At 41.1% G+C, this 23,347-nt stretch overlaps 1 protein-coding gene across 5 annotated transcripts; it reads right to left on the bottom strand.

The window, feature by feature from the left end:
• Positions 1–3,179: 3,179 nt before the first annotated feature.
• mospd2 (motile sperm domain containing 2) lies at positions 3,180–23,342 on the bottom strand. Of its 5 annotated transcripts, none has more exons than XM_033617306.2 (16): positions 23,021–23,342; positions 22,865–22,922; positions 22,276–22,431; positions 20,951–21,037; positions 20,613–20,767; positions 19,244–19,304; positions 19,073–19,111; positions 18,834–18,958; positions 18,073–18,246; positions 13,631–13,749; positions 9,219–9,312; positions 7,337–7,433; positions 6,636–6,756; positions 6,370–6,472; positions 4,601–4,657; positions 3,180–3,770 (listed from the first exon to the last, which is right to left on the bottom strand). In XM_033617306.2, exons 1-16 carry the CDS (start codon positions 23,051–23,053, stop codon positions 3,615–3,617), a joined length of 1,635 nt encoding a protein of 544 aa, XP_033473197.1. In that variant the 5' UTR covers positions 23,054–23,342; the 3' UTR covers positions 3,180–3,614. The 5 variants fall into 5 exon arrangements, with proteins under 5 accessions (XP_033473197.1, XP_033473198.1, XP_033473199.1 ...); XM_033617307.2 differs by having other exon boundaries at positions 3,180–3,767; XM_033617308.2 differs by having other exon boundaries at positions 22,276–22,422.
• Positions 23,343–23,347: the final 5 nt, after the last annotated feature.

Here is a 23,347-nt window from a genome sequence, read left to right as displayed (position 1 = left end):
ACGGGCACAGCACAAGGATAAAGCATGAAAGTGAACACTGAGTGCACAGAGTACTATTCATTGTATAAATGAGTACATTATAACCCAGTTACATGTTTTTCCTTAAAGCTCAGTTGAGTTGAGGACAGTCCTACATCAACAAAATAACATCTGCAAAGCTCCATTTCTCAGATGGACTTAAGGAAGAGCATTTAAATGAAGAATCAGGCATTTACCCTAAAACTTCAATTAGTAGCCCGAGCTTTTATTTGCTTAAATCACTAACAAATAAATTGTTTATTTGAACCAGTACGAATATAACTTGTATAGGAATTAGACTTCAACTTCTTATCAGATTACAACACCCAGTATACCTATACAACACCACATCTTTTGATCGGTGGACCCTTACGGACTAAAGAAACATAAATAACCTTTCGTGTAATTGAGGAAGGGAGTTACCACTTGTTTTGTCGTCATGCCGGAAAATCTAAATGACTTACGGCCTTCTCTGGTGCTCGTGGTTTCAGTGAAATGAACTCCCCAATGGCAGTGGCCCCCCAGCAGGATAATGCACCATGCCACACTGCAAACATCCCTCAGGAACGGCCCAAGAAATGTGACAAAGACCTCAAAGTGTCAACCTGGCCTCCAAATTCCCCAGATCCCAATCGGAATGAGCATCTGTGGCACATGCCATTAACCCACCTCACAACCCACTTGGACTAAATGGATGTGCCGTCAGCACACTCCTAGAGATCCTGTGTCCGATCCAAGCAGGCCCCACCTTGAATTAGGGGTACATCTGGGGTACCGGCACATCTCAAGAATCCTTGAGCTGATTGGGACCTCGGAAATTTAGAAGCAAGGTCGACACCTTGAGCTTTTTGTCACGCTCCACAGGCCATTTCTGAACAGTTTTTGTAGTGTGGCATGCTGCTTTTTTCTGCTGCAATTGGGGAGGACTGTTGCCATGAGGGGGGTACTTGGTCTGCAACAGTGTTTTAGTGGGTGGAACATGTCAGGTGGTATCCACATGAATGCCAGAACCAAAGGTAGTATTTGTCTGAATGTGTAGATACACCAGGCTAGTAAAAGGGACTGGGCGTTTAATTATAACTAGGTTTTTTATTGAAGTTTAACGGTATTAGATTCTGATTTTCTTGTGGTGCCCTACTACAGATTACAACAACCTGAGAAGAAGAGGGGGCACTGCAACAAAGACATATCAGAGATCCATGCGATTTCTTATTCCCCTTACATCAGATGATAGAAATCAAAGAACACAATGTCTTATTTAGGTCACTACTTCTTTCTGATGCCTAAATCTAGTATTTGAGATGTGCTGGCTGATTTCATGGTAATCATTTGTTTATCCGCCACCTGAAGCAAAAACATGTAATGCAAAGTAGGTCTGTCTTTTTTTTCCTGATTCCCTCAACAGTTTTGTCCACACAAGTCAAATAAATATATCGAGTGTGATGCGAGGCATCATTGGTGATGTTTCCAAAGCGCCTAGCAGCAAGTCAGCTGTCACCATCCTTACCCAAAACTCTTCAAGGGCTCGCTGACCCCCGACCCGTGTGTTTGTCTGTGCATATAGCCAATCATCAGGGCTGACAGAGCCCATAAGGCAGAAAACAGGTTTAGCATAAATGGAGAAAAGCCAAAAAGATAGTGGAAAGAAACCTTTTCAGTATGGTTTACTTGGTATAAATCATAACCTTTTTACCACACAGTTATGGGAGCTGAGTAATGTTCACCACCACTGTAATAAAAGCCTTGATTTCAACAGGTCATTTACAGAGATGATGGAAAGTGAAGCGTGTCGTACTGTAGTTTCCCAACATCTTCTCCATGGTGACAAAAGCAACAGATGCTCAACACCCACACCCTCCTCGTTAAATGCACACTCATCGACTTTCCACCAACTCCTCTGTCCCAATTTACCACTTAATCATCGCTCTCCTCAAACATCCCATGAGCGCCCGGGAGCCAGCCGCACATTGAACCGGGTTTCGATTTAACTGGAGTTTAATGTTAAATCAATATCGTGGAGGAGCTTGTGACTCCTGAAAGCTGCCAGGGAAGACGTACAGTGTCCCCCCCTAAGTGAGACAAGCCTGTCTGGGAATCAGTGTCACATGACCGCTCAAATAATTTCCCACTCCAGCCATTGTGGCATCACTGATGGTTGTGTTGTGTTTGGCCGGGCGCAGCACGGTGTATCTGATCGACTTCCTGGGTTCAGTCAGGTGCTGCGTGGCACTCAGATGCACTTAAAATCAGCCCACCTATGTGTGATACCAAAGCTTTTACTTTTAGTCTCAAGAGGCAAACACTCCATTAACCCCCATCCTTTTTTTTATGCATATGCACTCACTACCCAAATAGCGCAAAATGCATTTTTTAGTAAGACTTTAAGTGAAACACATAATGCAAGTTTTACATCCAGCACACATGCTCGCTTAAAACCAATTCCTTCAACAAACAACTATTAATGGAGCGGCTTTATAAGAACCATATGAGGGGCTGCCACTAAAATAGAATGATTTACAGAACAAGCAAAGCAATGCAATCTTCAGGGGAATAAACATTTCGCGGCGCCCGAAAGAGCCCAGTGTTTATAATCAACGCAGGATTAGTTTACCCGTTATTGCATGAGTCATTCTAATCATCCCTCGCATGCGAGCAGCCACCACCTACTGCGAACAAGCTGCAAATGTTGACGCCAGACAACCCTTGTGCGCACATATCTAATAACCCAATTGTGATCATTTCTAGTGTGGCAGCTTGCGTCCTGATTGCTCCGAGCTGGATCTTGTTATAGATATCAGCGCTTCCCACTAAGCTACAAGTGGGTTGTGCCATGTCCTTGTACTCACCAGTAATTGCTTTGGTATTTTTAGTTTGCTAGTGTCGGGGTAATTAAAACAAATAGAGGAGATAGTAGAGACAGAGATCTCTTGTGGCTCCTTGGTCTGAGTGTGGAGAGGTTTAGTAAGGTCATACATGGCAATGTTTTCAATTAGACACCTCTGTACTAATGAGGGTTTATTAGAGAGTGTGGATACTTATGCAAAACAGGACGACTGACTGACCCAAACATCTACAGCTCAGGATAAAGGAGAGTGTGTGGATACTCTTATTAAATGCTCTGACAAAAGTAAAAGTGTTATAATGCTGAATAAAAAGAGATAGTTTGACAAAAGAAGGTTTATTTCATAATTTTTAGATTTATATAATATAAAAAATTGTACATTATGATCACAAAAATAACTAATAATAACAATAATAACTTCTTCCTACATATTGTGTCTTTCGCAATAAATACACTTTTTTTTCTCCATGATCGGTCTTAAAAAATACATTAATGATTCCATGTCACATTGTTAAAAGTGTCTCTGTTGCATTACCTCTCAAGTGCTTGAAAAGAGACGAGTACAATCTCTTCATATAGTTACTCCACAACAACTCTCATGTCCCTAAGGTCAGCCCTCCTCCCCTCCATGACAGCAGCCCGAGGGAAGGAGAGAGCTCAGGACGACCGTCCCCCAGGTAGTCAACTGTGGCCCCTGCTGGAACCGTCTGTGCGTCTGTGGTCGACAGATGCGGGCGGAGGGAGCTGTGGCAGGTCAGGATGGCTGCTGGGAAGTGCCCAGCAGGTAGAGACACAGGAGGTTCAGCACCACGAGGACCAGCACCAACCCGATGAGAACCTTCTGCACCCACAGACACGTGTTCATCTTCTGCTCCAACCGAGCATTGCAGGTCATCACTCGCATGAGCTGCTGAGATAAAAACGGGTTCACTGACCTGGTTTATCTAACACCCTTGGAATTAAAGTCATGGAAACAAATCAGGCAGGAGACGTAAGGTAAATTAAGGGAATAGTGTGAAATGCGCTTATTTGGTTTGTTGCCAAGAGTTAGATGAGAAGGTTGATAGCACTCTCATATCTGTGTGATATGTATGGAGCTGGAGCAGGGAGGCAATTAGCTTAACATGAAGACTGGAGGCTTAAGGTTATCTGTATAGGGGAAACAAACAGCCTGGTCTTCTACACACTTAAGAAATACGCATGCCTGCACCTCTAAAAGCACATTATCAACGTGAAGTATTTCATTTGTTTAAATTACACTTAAGCAGAAAGGCAAACATGACAACCTGTGGTTTTAGAGGGAGCTAAGTGCTATAACTAGATCCTGCTGTACAAAGGGCCAGTGCGGTGACTTCCTAGAGTCTTGTGTCACCGTGAGGTTGTGAGGTAATCAGAGGAGAGGCTACACTCTCTTTTATGGTCATTTTATTTGTGTACACTGTGTGGACTAAACAAACGAGATACAACATGTAAATTAGTGAGTGTTACAGGTGCTGGAAAGCATATTTTTTAACATTCGATAGAGCCAGGCAAACTGTTTCCCCCCATGTCCAGTTTTTCTGCTAAGCAAGGCTAGCTGCCTCCCTATTCCAGCTCCAAAGTTATCACACAGGTCTGAAAGCGGTGCAGGAAAGCAAATAGTAACCAAAATGTTGAACTTTAAGAAGCTAATAAACCAGGTACCCAGTTTATGCATCTACAACCTAAACAACCCACACTCAAACTACATGTTATACTTACTGATGTGCAGTTAAAGTTATCATCCAGTGCCTGGGTGTGGGAGGATTTTGGAGCATACTGTACAAATACAAACTAGAATTACCACCTCGTGGTTGTGTACCTCCACCAGTCAGTCAAGTTGCAGTTTATATCCATGTCTATCCAGACTCAAATGTAGCCATGGCAGTAGACAATAGACAATACTTCAAATATAGATGTTGTTGAATAGAAACGATATATGAAGTATGAAGCCAAAGATTAAGGCCTTTGCACACTGAGTCCGTTTTGGATGTGTTTTTTAATCTGTCATCTGAAAAAGAAAAATCATTACGCGCAGAAACTTGCACCGATTCCGATGCGTTTTACTGCTCTATTTGTTGTGAAAATTCGCAATTCGAGACAAACTTAAAAGACGCATTTCCTCATTTGCCTCTCTCCACTGGAGTTACCTATCCGGGTGTCACCACTCCCTCCTTGTCCCTCCTTGTCACATGCTCCTCCTCGTCATCATCATCCACCTGCATAATTACTATCTGACTGTTTAAAGTGAGCTGTCTGCGTTATGTAATTATTCTGTGCGTCCTATTCCTCTGTCTCGTCGCGGTTGTGTCCCGCCGCCACATGCCCTTCACTGATTCTTGGTCAAACGTTTCTAAAGGCTCTGACAGATCCTAAAAACGCAGAAAATCGAACCTGTTCCAAAAATTTTATTGACAAAAGTTTTGGACTCAGTGTGCAAACGTGATTGACACAACGTGAGGTCGTACTTTTTTTAGATGTGCGACAATTTCGGACAAAAAAAACAAAACAAAACAGACTCAGTGTACAAAGGCCTTTAGTGTCACCAAATCAGTATCTGACCAAGTGTCTTCCCTGTTGTTTCTGAATTATGAAGTTGAATAATGGTAAGAAAACATTATGATGTCACAGTGAGGTTGACCTTTCACCTTTTGGATACACAATGTCATCACTTTATCATTTTATCCTATTAGAAATTTGGGTGAAATGTTGCCATTATTCGCATATGAATTCTTAAGTTGTGGCCAAAAACGTGTTTTGTGAGGTGATGGTGACTTTGACTTTTGACAATTAAAATCTGATCAGTTCATCCTTGAGTCCATGTGGACATTTGTGCCAAATTTGAGGAAATTCTCTCAAGGTTATCCAGTTCACGGACGGACGGACGGACAACCCGAATACATAATGCCTTCGACCATGGCTGTCGCAGGAGTGGAGGCATAAAAAACACTGATAACAAATTTGTTTCAAATTTTAGGGCCCTTAATCTTTTAAGACAGTGGTTCCAAACTGGTGGGTCGTGGTCCAAAAGTGGGTCACGGGTCCATTCTGAATGGACTAGAAGTGACTCTAATGTGTCAAGTTTTGTAAAAAACACACTTTACTTTGAAGTACAGTGAATTTTCGGCACAGAGCTTACATACTGAAGTTCTGTTTCCTGCTGTAGAGTGAGTGAATAACGGACAGCTACTTGACAGAGACAGCAAACTAGCTCGACTACATGGCCAAACACAAGTATGGTGCTGAATATATTAAACTGCGTGGACCCTGAACTAATGACTAAGGAGAAATCTGGATCCCTGTGGCTGGACAGTTGGGAACCACTGTTTTAAGAGTCAAAGTAATATTGAACTGTCACTGGTTTTAAAACAGTGATGGCAATATACAAAATCTAAATTGCTGGCCATAAGTATCTGAATGAACAAATACACTGTAACTAAAGAATAGTGTGTACTGCAGAGGAACAGGGCTGCTCTTCCACCAGAACTCACCACTGTGCTTAATTCCTGCTGCCCGCTGCTTCCTGTCTCCACAGGGCTGTCTCTGAGAGGATTCACTGTTGGTTTAGCGCTCTCCAGAACATGACAGCGCAATCTGTGGGAAAGTCACAAACTAATGAGCGGAGGCCATCAGGGTGATACGCAGCCTGCAAGTCTCCTGTAAAAGAGGACTGTGTGGCAACAGACGATCACTGAGAGTGTACAAATTCTTTCACATATTTACTGACATGTCTCAATAAGCAGTACAAGATGCCTACCTGTGTTCCATGACCTTGGTTTTCGGGACTTCTTTCCAGAACTGCGCGAGTTCTTGTGATCCAGCATTTTCCATCTCGGCAGCCATGACCAAAAATCTGTCCTGTGGAGAGGCTTGAGAACCTGCACATGAACAGTCAGGGCAACATTAAACCAAGACTTTAATGCGAGATGATATAATTAGGAAAAAAAAAAAACAGAAACAGAAAGGGCTCGTTTTTTTCAGTAAACGTGAGAGAAGAATTAAAATTGCTGTTTAAATCAATAACAAAACCAAGGTAGCTGACTGACTTGGCTCAGAAATAGAAACAGAGGGGCCTTGTTAAAATTCACTGCTGAAAAGACAGTATTGGAAAAAAACAACACAGAAACACCACAGCATAAAAGCAAGAAAAAAAAACCCACAGCCCAGAAATAGGTAGTGCGGATTCCTCTGAGTTATTTGGAGCACATCGTAACCTACAGCTGACATTTCAGTGCTTGAAGGCCATAAAATGTTTTAACTCGCACGGCGCTGTCAGCTGTCTGATGGTTTGTTTTGGAGAGATGATTCTTTTATCACTTTTGAAATATGTATGTCAGGAAAAGAAAAGTGGCTGCTGGCACTTTGGAAAGGTAAAAGACCGGACCATTTGATTATTCTGAAGTTCAGCATTCGGATACATCTGTGAGTGGAGCGGAGTGCGGAGCTAAAGTGCAGTACCTCCATGTAAAGACACCACTATATCCACTGAAGCTCCTGGTTCACAGCTGCTGCTACTGGGCTTCACTCTGTACTTCTCAGGTGCTGTGGTCCGTACCTGTGGAGACACCAGAGGCACTTTTAATAATAAATAATATTTGTTCTTCTTGAAGCTAGGGTAGGCAGGTTTTTGCGTTACTGGGCAAAAGTCCCATATTTACAGCATGTTGTAATCTAAGTGGTCTAAAAGAAAACTGGACGCGTGCATCTCCTCATGGCTCTGTTATCAGGCTTCAGAAAATTTAGTCCCTGAAGGGAGACTTTGGACAATTACAGGTCATTTCGGAAAGTGCACATTCCTGTTGGCTGTTCTATAAATGCAGATGCACATGCACGTCCCTTTCGATGGTAAAAGCCTTCTACTATGGCGGAAAATCATGTGGAAAACTGCCCACACTGCAAAGGAACTCAAAAAAGGAAAACGGACAAATCCAAAAAGACAGTCTAAAAGAGAGTCTGACAATAAATACAATGACAGACATGCCAATATCGCCAAAGTGTTTCAGAAAGGGAACAAAATGTTGTTAGTAGTTAAGAATTCTGCTAACTGTAGCCAAATGCTCACAGCTACAGCTGAATCCAGATCATGTTTATTTAGCTAGCTTGAGCCTCAAATCACAGTTTATAATCTCAAAGGGCTTTACAGGCCCATAAGGTTGCAAGGCAAACAGGACAGTCATCTTCTAAGGATACTTTCAGACCTAGAGTTCGCTTGCTTTGGTCCGAATCAGGGACTAATTTTGTTATAAAGTTGCCTAGAGTCCGCATTTACAAGCGGACCAGATAAAATGTCTTGCATGTGAAAGCTGCTCTTGATTGGTCAGAATTTCCATGTGGGAAAAATCCAGGAAGTAAACAAAACGCTGAAGAAGAGTACACTTGCAAGATAAATGTGACACTTTCTAATGTCACAATGGAGGGACAACTACACAGGTTGAGTTTAGCGCTGCTCATCGTGGACTTTATTGCTGTCATTGTTCATTTTAGGCAAACCATACAGTTTGAAAACGAGGCACGGCTCCAACTAGAAAACAATGTTTTGATGCATTGGATGTGCTGAATGTGCATATTAAGGCAGTACAGGAGGAGGTGCACATTAATAATCCTCCAGGACTGTAACATGCTCATGTTTAACCCAAACAATGTGTCATGTGACTGCAGTTGGTTTGGATCGAGGTTCGAAACACGTTCTCACCACAAATGAACCGCACCAGAGTTTGTTTGTAACCGGACCGAGACCACCTCTTCAAGAAGGTCTTAGTCCGGTTGTTTTGGTGCACAAGTGTGATTGCACCTGCCCAAACGAACCACACTTAGGGGGCAAACAAACTTGAGTTTGATTGAACCGAACCAAACAGGGCAGCTGTGAAAGCACCCAAGAATTACTGCTATATAACATCAGGAATCTGGGTCACAATTATTATCTGGATGACTGAAATGGGAGATGGAAACTTTGACTTTTTTTTTTTTTTGGTTTTCTTTTCCAGAAAACTACCTACCCCAGCTTTAATGAAATGAATTCTAAGTCCATGAAATGTCAGAAAATTCCCACATGTGCTGTGGGAAATTTCACAGTAACACATGATAGAAAAAAGCAGGAAATTCCAACATTTGAGAAACTGGGACCAGTTCATTTTTGTCTTTTTTTTCTTAGCAAATTACTTCAATAACTTATCACTTGACAAAATGTTAATTTTCTGTTGATCAACAAACAGATGTATCGGTCTAATCTAATAATTGTTTAGCCTCAATTCATTATAGCAGCATAAAGCAGTTGTACTGTCAGCTCATGCTGTGCCCACAAACTTAAGCACACAACTTAGCACTGAGCCGTTCCTCTCACCTTGAAGGCTACTTGATTTTTGGTAACATTGCTCAGGATAATGAGGCTCTTTTTCTCCGTCTCTCCAGAGCCAAAGCTGAGCTCCTCTGCGGGGCTGGAGGGAGAGAATAAAAACACACATTGTGAGACAGGAGCTACATTACGGTGCAAAGTAGACACTATAAAGAGTCTATTTGTGCACTTCAGTAGAGATACAACTGCTACATGCAGACAAGTGTTCCCATTTGCTTCACAAAATGCTTTGTTGTTTCTTTCTTAGGTGTCTTATTAATACAGATTGGGCTGCTGCTATTTCTCTGCCTCGCTGTCTGTGTGGTATGATTATCCAAGGACTTGTAGCTTGTCCTGCTACACATCACTTTAATTGTCTGCTTCAGCAAGTCTTTCCTTAAGGATGATGTAGAGGCAGTATTTTACAGCCAAAAATAAAACTAAAGTTTACTTTAAAATACAGAATTTACATCAAGCTTGTTTACATTATCACAACCATCTGTTTTATTTTTCACTTTAACCAATGTTTTGTCAAAGCAACCCTATACATGGCAGCAAGACAAGATAAATAATAATGAAAGACCTGCCTTAACGGCCTTAACCGTTAAGCTGGTAATGTTCTTTTGTGCTGCACATGCCCACACATATCTGCAATAAATCATAAAACAACAAACCGACTGACACACAATTAATACCAGTAGGTGAGCAACCTGTTTGCCCGGTTAATAATCCAGCTTTGGCCCCAGCAGAGATAACATGCTGTGGTTTGCAGCTCACAGGAGAGATTCTTCCACAGCTCCTGACTGCACTTCTTTAAACCTTTCTCAAAGCCTCTGACTTATTGCTTATTCTTGACCCATATGGATCTCTCAGGCTTTCAGTTGGCTTAAAAGGCCACATCTGGGTGCCATTACATGGAATTGTGTAATTATCAGGTTTAAAGACCGTCAGTTTACCATCAATAAAAAAAAACCTTTTTACTGCAAAAATGTATGCTTATTTATCAAAGGAATAAATAAGGTCTTTGGAAAAATATCAGAAATATTTTTTTTCTGTCTCATTAAAGGGGTGTGTCGCTGTGTGTGTTTGATTGACAGCAGCTCGCAGGCTGAGCCCAAGCAGGGGAATGAGAGACAAAGTAAATTAAAGATCGGGATCGTTCCAGCTGTGATACAGCTATTCGCAACTTAAAACAAATCGGGGTCAGGGGCGTAAAGTTGGGGGGACAATGGTCCCTTCCCTACTTCCGGCCTTCTACTTCTGGACCCCTTTGCTTGGACCACACCCATCTTCAGACTATGCCTTCATTTTGATCTCAGCTACACACGTGAAGTTTCCTGAATGCATCTTATACAGTTGTGATGCTATTGCGATGAAAAAATCTGCAGTAGTTCCTGCTACAAAATAGGTATCTCCAGGACTACAATTTGCATGATGACACACACACACACACACACACACACACACACACACACACACACACACACACACAAGGTGAAAACAATACCAGCTGTGGCAATGCTGTCGCACCTAGTAAAAAAACCTGGGCTGTACCATACAAGTCATGAGCAGACAGTGTAAGGAGTATTTAAGAGTAAGGACCACACCAACATTTATGGTATAATGTAAGTGACATTTGAAGGTGCGTTTACATGCCCTTTAATGCACTGAAACAGACAAGTTTATGTTCATCTGGTGGCTCGATTAATAAGCTAAGATGCTCAACAAGACGTGTTCAAGATTGTAAATTAGACAAGAAGGAGACCTTAGACGAATCTGTGGCTTTTGTACTGTGTGGCAGGATGTTGTCTGGCTTTTAGTCAGTGTGACTGTCTGCCCATGATGGAACACTGACATTACTGCTTCATGCAAATACTGTTTTCAAATGAAGTGATTTGATAAGCTGTATGGAAATGAGTTGTTCATCTATGTAGCTGGAGAACGAACTGTGTTACGACAAATTAATGCAAAAAAGAAAAAAGGGCCGCCATCATGACACCATCAAATATCAAATGTCTCCCTTTTGGTTTTTGATTTTGTCTCAAAGGAGAGTAAATAAAAGAGAGCAGATGAGTATATTGTAGCAGAAACATGCAACACAATTTTAGCACTTTTAAGCAGGGTAGAGCTCTGATCATGCATCAAAGCTGTGAAATTTAGAGCCAAAGCAAATCTGTAGCCTAAAATCTGGCGATGAGGCACTTTGCCTCTCTCTCTCTGACACTCCTTGTTGGTTGTTGGCACTCAATAGCTTCTTCTAAGCAAGTTTGCAACAGTCTAACTTGGCTATAAATAGTATGTGATTTGATGGATTCAGCCTCAGTGAACACTTTTTGCACTGGGGACTTTAACTTTGCCAAGACGAAACAAGCAAATGGATTATAATATCTGCCTCAAATGTATAAAGCTTCTCACTGATGCAGCTTGGCTACGTTTCATGGACAAAACTGCAAAGAACAAAGGTATTTTTTTTTCCTTTTCAAGTCTTCGTGTGTTTTTTCCTCAGTAAAACAGCTGTAGAGTCTGGCGCTTGCTCGCGCTCAGAGTGAGTCTTCGGGCTCTGGAAACCTTTGGCAAACACAAGATCAAAGCCCCCTACTCCCTTCTAAAGCCCCCAGCCTCGAATTAAGGCTAACACAGCTCAGAAACATAATTGCGTTTAAGGCTCATTTAAATCTGTTTATCACTATAATTCACAGCCCAGAGCTGTTAAAATCCTCACATCAAAGCCATTACCCTTTAAAAAAACAGAATTCAACGGACATTATTCATGAAAACGAGGAGCAATATCATGCAGTGTGTGAATGCACTGCTAAGTATTTACCCAAGAACCAACCGCATCGTGTGACTGCTCTACTCCTTTGCAACACGCCACTTTTGAAGTCGACACCCCCTTTGCAATTCAATGAACATCCAATTAAAACATATGATGTGTTTAACGACATGTGCAAGGGGGGACGTGTGCTCCTTTCTTTAGGGTTAATTGATCATTGGCCAGTGTCTCAGTGTGAACAATTGATTGGCAGCATCCTTAATTCCTGCCCAGATCAATCGGGCTATAAAGGTACAAACACGTCAATAATAACTTCAGGCTTTGAGCCGAAACGTGAAGAGACGATTTCTGTCAATATGTACAAGGCAATTAAAATTCATGACTCCTCAATAAACTCTCTGTTGCCAGTTAACGTCAAGCTTAAACTAATGCAGTGTAATACAAAAGCCCTGCAGTAAATAAATACTGCTTATTATTATCCTGTTTTGTTTGTTTTATCTAGGTGTAGCTAATAAATTGGCATCTGAGTGTACATATATTCAGAGAGGGAGGAGTGTCAGCCACAGTGCAACACCTGAACAAGCTTTGGGGTTTGCTGGCCTGGCAGAAATCTTGGGAACAGATGATGGAGTAATGTGTTGTAACTGCAGTGCAGGGAAGCTGCAATGTGTGAACACACAACCCCAGATGGGTAAAGGTGCAGCCAGGAGAACAGGATTGAATGCTTTTACACCTGTTTGTTTCAGTGAAAACAGATTGAACTCTGGTGTAGAGATGGGATGAAGTGTGATTTTATGGCGGCTCTCAATTTAAAAAAAAAAAAAAAAAAACACTTAAAATGAGTTGACCATAGGGAATTTCCCTCATTGGGAATATTTTGTCAAGCAATATGGGAAACCAATAATACCAACCAACCAAGCACAAACCTCAAAGGACACAAAAGGTCTTTAAAGCATTGGCATACTTTCTATCAAAAGATATGATGCCATTTGGAACTAACTATAATTTACTGATATAATTTTTGAGACCCTCCTAATTTAAAGGAGTATTTCACTGCTGTAAAGATGGTCTTTTCATCTACATGACCAAAGAAAACAGAGTAAAATGGCTGTGGCATTTACTTTCACCACCAGAAGTTGTGCACTGCACCACACCAGACCAATACACGCTCTCACTGGTGGGTGACGTAATGCGAGCTTGACCATTTTGACACAGGAAACAATGTGCTGGCCGGCTGATAACAACCCATCTCAGCTGTTAAACAGTAAGCTGTTTCTAAAAACATTTTAGACATGACACAGGCTACACAGTAACAGATTCTTGGTTCATATTTGATCAGTACTAGAGGGGCAGCTCTCTCTCTCAATCCGCTTCTATAGTGTTTGTGTCCGTGGCAGCGGGCATACAGAAAAGCGGAAGTGCAGTCTGTAGTTTGAGCTGGCAGACGAGCAGGGAGATCTGGGCGCTGGTAAAATGGAGTGAGGGTTACCACAGTTCATTTACAGATACTACTCACATGGTTGCTGGTTGAAAATCAGCAAAGTATCCGTATAAGTGTGTAGAAAACCCCTGCAATGTGACTATCAAGAGCTTAAAGTGAAGTGCAGGCTAATGACAAGATGGGACAGGGTGTGAGCAGGACGCCTACCTAACATCTAACAAAGGGCCTTTGAAGGTGGTCAATGGCTTCCTGGCCCCTTTGGTCCTGGTGCTTGTTTCTCCTTTATCATTGTCCTCTGCCCTCAAACTGTCTTCCAGGAAATTCACCTGAAACAACAAAGAGTGCTTAATTAGAAAAGAGACTCGGAATACTGATAATGTAATCGCGTGACCCTTATCTGGCCCCTTCCATGAAAATAAAATGTTTGACCCTTGCCCTTCAAGCGGAGAAAGCTATCAGTTAATGAAGCGCTTGACAGTCGTCTGTAATGATTAATAAGTGGTTATTGTGAAATTAGCGTGAAGTGTTATGTCATCAAAATATGGCGCCTTTTCCAGAGAAACCCCCATGAAAACTCCTGACCTTTGTTCCTGGTAGACTCTTAAACTCATGACTTGTTTGGATGAAACAAAGAACCTTTAACAAAAATAGTTCAATCAGACCAAAAGTCATATCACTCATACGTGGATACTTTCACTTCAGCAAAACATCAATAAACTTTGACCCAAATCATCCACAAAAAGACCATATGACCATAAAACAGCTGACAGCGTACAAATTGTGAAACACTGGCATGAGCGCTATGAATAAACTAAGTGGTTAGGGAAATGGATGCTTTCACTGTGCTGTTGGCACAACATGTTGTGCAAAACAGATGGGAGAGGGAGCACATCATGGGAGGACGAGGGGAGGGGAGGGGGCAAAGGTGAGCGGACTCTGCATGTGATGGGAACATTTGTGACTCAGAGGGGAAGTGTGTCCTTTGCTGTGATAAGCAACACAGCATGTCATCTTAATTTAAAGGCTGACTGTCATGCAACTGCCACAATGAAGACATCAGGAGATAATCAGCTGCTGATGAAATGTCTCTATTTATTTGTCATTTTTAAAGAGCAAGCTTAACACAATTAGGTAATAATGCGTGTAAAAAAAAAAAAATAAAAAAAAAAGTAAAACATACTCCAATTTTTAATTAAAAGGAAACATTGAAATAGCAGGCTGTGTCGTACAGATATTATAATTAAAATTACAGTGTTCTGGCGCAGCTTTGACCATATCTGTAAGGCTCATGGAAACAAATTCCATTATAGATTGACAAAAAAAGCAAAATAAATGGCAATTTATTTTGAGAAACAAATTAATTAAAAAAAACAAACACTTATACTATTATAGTCCATTACAAAGAGTTAAAATTGACCATGATAAAATACATCTTAAATTAGTTCAAATTCAAAATTTCTACAAATTGTGTGTAAGATTCGAAATGCAAAGACATTATCCTAAGCTGAAAGCTTCATGAAATGCTAATGAGGAGTGTCTACTGGTTATACAGTACATATTAAGGAAGGAAATGCGTGAAGATAAGCACTCTCCAGATTCACAGAGCTGGTAAAGGATAATGTAAGAGGACAAGGCACACGTGGGTTTGCTAAAAACCTGCCTCAAAGGCAAGCATGGTTAAATAGTTAGTGCTGAGTGTTAGTGACTTGGTCTACTGTAGCTTAGCAGTAATAATATTAGTATTATCTGTACGTTCTGACCTCAGGTTAGGTCATGTTGTTCACTGGGAGTAGTGATTGTGCTTTTCATGCTCTTTGAGCTGATCATACAGTGAAACATGAGTGTCTTGCTTGGTTGAGTGTTCACATGTCGTTGTGCAAAAGGCAGGCTGAGCTTCATTTAGCCTGTTTCCCTTCATAACAAAAGTCAGAAAATTTGCGGTTTTCAAACAATGCAATACAATTTAGGGGGGGTCGGATTGAAAAGTGAGGTCCGGGGCGGGGTCAGGGGTCGAGATGACAGCGGGTCGACTGTGAGGGAGGTGCGCTCACAACCATTCGAGTCACGTGAGAACACCTGCCTTCCCAGCCGGTAGAAATCGTCTGGACTCTGAGCTCCTTGTGTGGGTGTGATCCTACACTGTCTTACCACCTCCAGCCCTTGTTTCAAAACAGAGAGAGTGACAATTAGCTTTCCCGAAGCCATTCGAGTTATCAGTGCAGTGCTGCCGGGAACGCAGCGGAATTCAGGATGCGATGGGTGGTGGTGGTGGCGGTGGAAGGGGGAGAGTCTCTTGTTTATTTAGACAAGATGGATCAGAAGCAGTGCTGTGGAATGCATTCAGACGGGCTTGAAGAGCTGACAGGCTGGTATATTAACACAGTGCTACGAGTATAGACACAGCAGAGTACCAGAAATAATATTCATAATGCCTGATGAAACTGGAGACAGCAGACACTGCTAAGTAACCTGTTATAACAATTAATTTCAATTTCTCTTGAGCATATTAACCTCACACTTCAAGTACTTAACCTTGCCTTCTTCTATATACTGTGTTTGTTTGAGATGCTTTTGATTTATTTTCGGCAAACATCAAACAATAATTTCCGTCAGGTCTGTGCAGGTGGTCTTATTACCTTGAAAACACTACAGCCTTGAATGAACAAGCTTCTAACCAAAGGGAAGGGTTTGTAAGGTTTCCAGACAGACAGCATAAGAACATGTATACCTTTACACATACTCACATATCACATGAATAACCAGCAGGATTAACTCTAATCGCTACAGTTCACCCTTTTAAGACAAATTGAAGATCTACTATTATAATCCTCTGAGACTGTTCAATTGCAGTCAGGCATATTCAAACACTTAAATCATAGCATACTGTCCATGCAGTGTCAGTGCAGAATGGTTGTGCAACTAGTTTCTCAGGCTAACCTGAAAAATATCTTCCTCTTTCCCACAGAGCTGACTCAAGTGTTTTGATATCTTGTCTGTCACCTCAGAGGACAGGAGTGCTTGTTCAACAGTTACTTGGTTTTGTATCTGGAAATGAAACTAAATTCACATGCACATTTTCTCTGGAGTCATGCATGCCAGAGTGTAAGGTGATTCTATTAACAAACATTAACAAACTTCAAACTTGTGCCTGTAGATTACTGCTGAAGCAAACGCTTGACTGATTTGCATATCGCTGCTTTGCAAATCTAAATCTGTTGTGCATGACCAATGTGGTGTTTATTAACAATGGGTGCACTGTTTGTTTATTGGGGCTTAGGAGGCTCATGGGAGTAGCTGTGGGGTGACGTGGCACCTCTCCAGCAGATACAGTTTGTGTCCTATAGGCAGCCGGCTACAAAAACCCTCAACAGCTGCTATAAATTACAGCAACGTCACATCAAATGCGGGTTAACCCCAAATCTGCTGCTCCCTGACTGTGACAGCAAAACAGCATAAAATATCTGTAAATAACAGCTGTAACACTCAATAACAACAAAGCAAAAAGAATAAATAACCATGGTTGGAAACAACATGCAGCAATATAATGCCAATGCACGACTTTCTGCGAGTCTTCAATAGGCATTTCCTGCTGCAGAGCTTTTCCTGGGATGACCCCCTTAATGCCCTCCATCTATTTCCACGCAGGCTTTCTTTGCATGCCGCTACCCAGAAAGGAAGCTAAATAGATTACGAGGGCTGGATTGTCCTGTGGGGAGTGAGCAGAATATGTAACATAAGCTGCAATCCTGACTGCAAGTGGGTGAAATTTGGTGACACCAGAGTGAGAGGGAGGTTGACAGCGGCTGCAGACACATTCAAGATAAGGCCTGTGGGGAGTTTCAGTGATGGCGGGGCACGCTGGGGCTGTGTGTTGCTGTTGGGCGAGAATAGGAATCTCACCGCAGCAGGGGAGGGCTTAAGTAGCTGACTTGACATCCTCTGTGGACCGTATGAGGGGAGGAGAGGATGAGAGAAGCAGAGCGCTGGCTGTGATGCATGGGCTTTGTTGGCAGGATTTAATTGCAGCCAGAGACATTAGGAGTCACCTTCACACAGACAATGAGCAAGAGCTTAACGTCTTCCAAATCAGGGCATTACTTGCCACTTAATTCACAGCTGTCTCCACAGAGCGGTCTGATTACATGCTGTAATCTTGAGCTCAATTTATAGAAAGTGAGGGAAAGACGAAACAGGAAGAATCTCCGACCATAGGGCATCTAATTAGAGCAGGAGCAAAATATCACACCTATAAGAGACGGACACCACTGCCTGAAATGCCAGAATCAGAATTAATCATGACTCAATCACACATCAGATCGGCTACACTGATAACAACAGAAACAATGCTCCTGATATACTAGTATAAGCACAATTTAATCACATTCATTTACCAATTTTATTCAAGAATATAACACCTACTCATCCACATTCACATAGACAATGAGATCAATTAAACAATGCCCGCTGACTTGTGTGTCCTGCCAAAGTGGAGACTTACGCAACACACAAGGAGCAGCCCTGCTTCATATTGTAGAGAAATTAAAAAGGCGTACAAGGGTGAAGATATTTTTAATTTAAGGTCTCTTAAGCACTTCTTCATTCTGCAAAGAACTGATAATAATTAGATATAAACTTGAAAGAAAATGTACCTTTTTGGGCTTTGCCGCAACCTCAGAGTTGAAGCTGGACTCGAGGGTATCTTTGCCGTCTATTTCACCCTCTTTGCTCTCAGTCTCATCCTCGCTAACAATCGGTCCATTTTCACAGAGGGGTGTTTGGAAGTCGTCATCAGGAAGAGGCGGGTAGCTGTACTTGAAGGGGTCCTGGAATGTAGCCAGATAAGTTAAATCACTACACGCATGGTTTTAAAGTGTGTACATTGTCAAGTTAAATTAAAGTGGTCATGCTGAATGTCCTTGATAAGTACAGAAAGTCTCATGACTTGCATATGAATGAGCATTATGGCATGTGGAAGGGAAGTTCCGTTAAGTGATCAAACGGATGTTAATTATTTACTGAGGTTAGATTTCAGTGTCAACAGTGAGCTCACAAAACTAATTAACATTCTGTCAGAGTATGGAGAGCGTCTACAACTATAAAAATGTGCACTACGAATAAAACGATACTCGAGATTCCAGTGTGGCACAAACACCACTCAAGGTAACAAATACATCTCTTAAAATGGTTCATATTTAGAATTTGTTCTGATTAATGCACAATATAAAGGCAGGGCCGGGCAATATGGAGAAAATCAAATATCACTGCATTTTTAGAAATGCAGCCTTTAAAAGCAGGAAAAGACAACACACATGATATTATCATATTTAATCTAAGACGATATCTAATGTCATATCACAGGCTAAGTTGTAAATGTTAAATGCAACACACACGGAAGGACATAATAGCATACCGTTCCACCCATGTGAGATGGCAGGTACTCGAGGTCTATGAATCCCTGGATCTCAGATCTGGATGCAAACTTGAGCTTGCTGATTGCCTCGGGACCCAACCACGATTTCACGATCTTCCAAGCAGCTGAGACACAGAGACATGTTTATGCTCAAGATGACAGAATCAGGCATCATTTCTAATGGACATTAAAATGACAAGTTTGTTTGGACTGCTAAGATAAAGGACGCTCATTCTCACCATTCATGATCCAAGGCATATCCACGATGATCATTTTGGCTGGAATGATAGAAAAGGACAAAGCTTGTCTATTAGAATTGGGTTTGACTTGAAAGTAGCTTAAAATCACATTTAATGGGTGAATGTAACATATGTGAACAAACATGGTTACATATTTGTTTTGTCACTTACATAAAAACTTCGGATAATAAACTTTGAAGCAATTAATGATGTACTTCACAAACTCCATGTCCTGAAACACAGAGTGGGAAAAAAACAAGGATTTAAAAAGTGAAACCACGTACAAGGCTTCAACTATAAAAAGATGTTGCATGGATTTTCAATAAGGAGAACTGTTTGTGCAGTCTTAACTGCCTCTTGATCTAAAGTGACCCACTTAAGAGGAAATGAAAACGTACTAGCTCTTGAGATGACCTGCTCGATTCCTCTTAAATACTACGTATGAGACAGACTTGAGTAAATCACGTCAACAAAATATATAACCTGCTGTTATATGCCGTTTATCACCATTTGATTACATAGACTATATCTAACAACTTAATTATTTCAAGGAGACAATCTTCCTAAAAAAACACATAAAGAGAGAGACAGTTAAGGATAAATGGCTTAGACTTAAATGCATTTTCTCCACTTAAATAATAAAGGGCTTCTGATTCAATAAATAATCTTATCTACACTTAAGATAGTGCTACAAAATCTAATCATGGCTAACAAATTAAATACATATGATAAATCTTATCTATACACCACACATCCAGGTGAAAGGTTCTGCCACACTTTAAAATCATTCTTTAAGTGAATATGATAAATGTTCCCCTTACTTTTTTTATGTTAATCATCAGGCAAACAACCAATATGTCAATATATACAGCCCCTATACCCTGGCTGGGCTCCATAATTGGCTAGAAGCCTCATTGCTATGCAGGAGACTCACTCCCGAGCCTTAATGAGATCATACTGGCTACCCTTGCTCCAGCACCTACTGTGGTTCAACAAGGCTCAACAGGGCTGCTTTCCAAACTGATCTTCTAATCTACTCATTTCATTTTTTTTAGGTTGCACAGCTATTTATCCTTTTCTGCCGTGCCTGCGCTGGTTTATTTGTCTTTAATTGAGCCATTTCTCCAGGAGAGAGCCCAGCCGATGAAATACACCCCCCCTGACAGAGAGCTCCATCAAGGAGCTAACGCCTGCGACACAGTGAGTCGACGGATTAGACAGTCCACTCGAATTGACCAACGGGATTTAAAGGTTACTTTAATCTCCGAAGTGTAAAACCATTAAAGAGCATCAGTCCCTACAAGACCACAGCTCAAACAGCAAGAAAAATGAGGATACTCCACAGCATTTCAATGACAGTCACAGGAAGGAAATGGTCTTTTTAAAATATAACAGTGATTCTCATTTTGTAGGGAGGGAGAGAAATGCAACATACTGTATATGCTTTGTCTTGGAGACCTGGAAGCAAAATTAAAGACAAATGACAAAGAATAAAAAAAAAAAACAGTTACTCATATTATCACTAAAACTCTGGACTTACTATATTGCTGAGGCCAGACTCTGTCATGTCAAACACAACAGTGAGCGGCATCCCAGGCTCTTTCTTCGCATACCGCTCAAGCCAGAAGGCAACATACTTCTTCTTGTCAATGATTGTTTTTGCATCCTTGACGTGGAGCTTTACTTTGAACCAGACTAAAAACAGTAAACGGAGATCAAAAATTATTCATTAAAATTTTAGCAGTTTCGTATTTGTGTAGAATATCAGTGATGGGAGCACACTTTTATTTGAACAGATATTATCTTGTCTGACAATTAAAGAAAGGCTAAGTAGGAAGTGTTTACTGTAAGTAGGTCTGTAATAAAACATGTACATACAGAGCTTGTTGCCCTCTTTGTCGTAGCCGTGGAGGTAGACAGCACCAGTCTCGAACATCCATTTGGGAATGGTGCTCTCAGTGAGATCTGAAACATGCCAGCAAACACACATTTCATTATGAAATAAAAACACTGGCTATAAAGAACATGGCATTGAAGTCAAAGGTGGCTTGTAAGCTTCCTTTTTGAGACTATTAGAAATCTGAATTTAACTAATTAAAGATGGCATCAAATACTTAAATTAGACTCTTTTTTTTTTAAAAAAAAAATTGTCGTAATCTTTGAATTTTCTTCATGTCTGAGCAACACTCAGCGAAGTCATCGTGTTGCATTCTTGCAGATCAGTCATCACAGGCACAAAATATAACTAAAATTGGTCACCTGTATATAAAATTTTATAAAACATTCATGTAGGTGGCCCAGGACTGGACAGTTTCCTTTCCTGTTTAGAGGAAGTCTTTTGCTAAAAATTATTAAATAGTTCTTGAGAATTTCTTGAGGATCCTAGCTTCCCTATAACCTGAAACAACTTGAGTTGACAAAAATAATTTATTTGTCATCTTCCCTTTTCAATAGAGTGATAAAATACTGACAGTGTTTAGCCTTTGTGATACAGCCCCAGATGCCCCTGGATACTAATGACATGAATAAATCAGATTTCTCAAAACCAACTGCTTGACAAATTGAATTTGCTGGATTAAAGCCTCACAAACAACAACTCTGAGAAATTCCTCAGCAAACATAAAGAGAGGGGATTGTTCTCGGGGGTAGCCTATGCATGGCTTTATGGGTGCTTAACACACAATGCCACTCTGTCTGGATTCATCCCAGGGCAAGCACAAAGACAACCACTGATGTGTCGCAAGCCTGTAAACATCTAAATATGGAAATGTCAATATTTCTGCTTTTAGATAGGACTGGATATTGAACTTCAGTACTCAATTTTGGCACAGATCAAACTCTGCCTGCAGCCAACAGTCATTAAAAACTGCCCAAAACATGGCATTTAAAGACTGCTCTGATTAACTGTCTTGTTTAATCTGATGATGTAGTTGTTGATTTAAAAATCAAATATTTGCCAACACATTAGACTACTTTATTTAGGCAAAGCTCATGGACAACTGCATCTGTTTTGACATCATTTGACATTTGAGAAAGAGGAAAAGAGGGTTTTGTAAATAAATAAAAATGCGCTCAACTTTATTAAATGTAAGAAACAGAGGGAAAATTTACGGACCCAAACTTGCACTACTATCAGAAAGGATGCCTACTTTTAAGTGACACTGCACACTCCATATTAAAAACCACTCAGCATAATTTCTTACCATTCAAACCATATTCTTTTCTCCACTGAAGACTTTCATCAATCATTTTCAATGCATCATCGATAACATAAAGTCTCCACTGCAGGTAGCCCTCCACCAGAGCATCATCTTTCTCAAGTCTTTCAACATCTCTGGAGTCATATTTATCTGTTGAGTCTGTAAACACAACACAAAGGCTCGGATCACATGACAGTCCAAATTTAAAGAAGTCAAGCACAAGGTTTCGCTTTCAACCACACTGACTTTTCTATTATTGGAAGCTGATAAAGTCATACATTAGCATACTGTACTGTAACTGAGGCCATAACGTCATAGCAAAGGGCTGTAATAGTCAAAACTGCCTGCTACATGTGGCAACACAGAGCTAACGTTAGCTAGGTTAGTTATCTGTTGGAGCTTATCTGGGCTCTGTGCAAATAGGTCATGATGTTATCAACATGTCAAAGTAAGGCAACAGCTGACTCGTGCACAGTTAACCTACAATAACTAAGTTTCTGAAGCTGGCAATGCTCTCAAAGTCATTCAAAAGCAAAGCAAGTGACTTGTCATGGTGCAGGTTAATTCCAGCTTCTTCATAACAAACTGTTACCTTGGAGCAACTCATTCTTGAATCTCTGCCTCGTCTCCTCAATTTTCCTCTCAATGTCCTGTCAAAACAGAGTTCGTTCATGTTAAACACGTCTCAGGTTTAAACAAATTGAGTCTTAAAATAGCTGAAATATGCTCTAACGGTAGTTCACGATACCTGCTCTCCTTCGTGTTGTTCAAGTTCAGCCATATTCAACCGTCCCCGGGTTTCCGTCTCTCTGATAGTTCCTCGTTGAGCTAGCTAGTCAAGCTAACGTTCAATGAAGTGAATCAGTGCGAAGTGAGAAACTGGCGTCCCGTCGTTGCCATTTTGGTTCCAGCCGTGGCCACACCTCTTCGTTGTGTTGTTTGTTTGACCGGAAAAGAGCGGAGGGGGTGTTCAACTATATTCAAGATGGCAAGAAATGCGTCTAGCTAATCAGTTATATGGTTGAGTCGTTCAAATAACACAGCGAGCTAAGCGCTAGCTCAATATCGCTGCTGT

The sequence above is a fragment of the Epinephelus lanceolatus genome, chromosome 14, assembly GCF_041903045.1.
Source record: "Epinephelus lanceolatus isolate andai-2023 chromosome 14, ASM4190304v1, whole genome shotgun sequence".
Taxonomy (NCBI): domain Eukaryota; kingdom Metazoa; phylum Chordata; class Actinopteri; order Perciformes; family Serranidae; genus Epinephelus; species Epinephelus lanceolatus.
This window is presented reverse-complemented; position numbering and strand designations above follow the sequence as displayed.

Coding starts and splice junctions, on each gene's coding strand:
- mospd2 (XM_033617306.2), bottom strand. CDS start 23,053: ATGGCTGAACTTGAACAACACGAAGGAGAGCAG. Junction 22,923..23,020: donor AACAACACGAAGGAGAGCAG/GTATCGTGAACT, acceptor CTGTTTTGACAG/GACATTGAGAGGAAAATTGA. Junction 9,313..13,630: donor GGCCCTTTGTTAGATGTTAG/GTAGGCGTCCTG, acceptor CTCTCCCTCCAG/CCCCGCAGAGGAGCTCAGCT.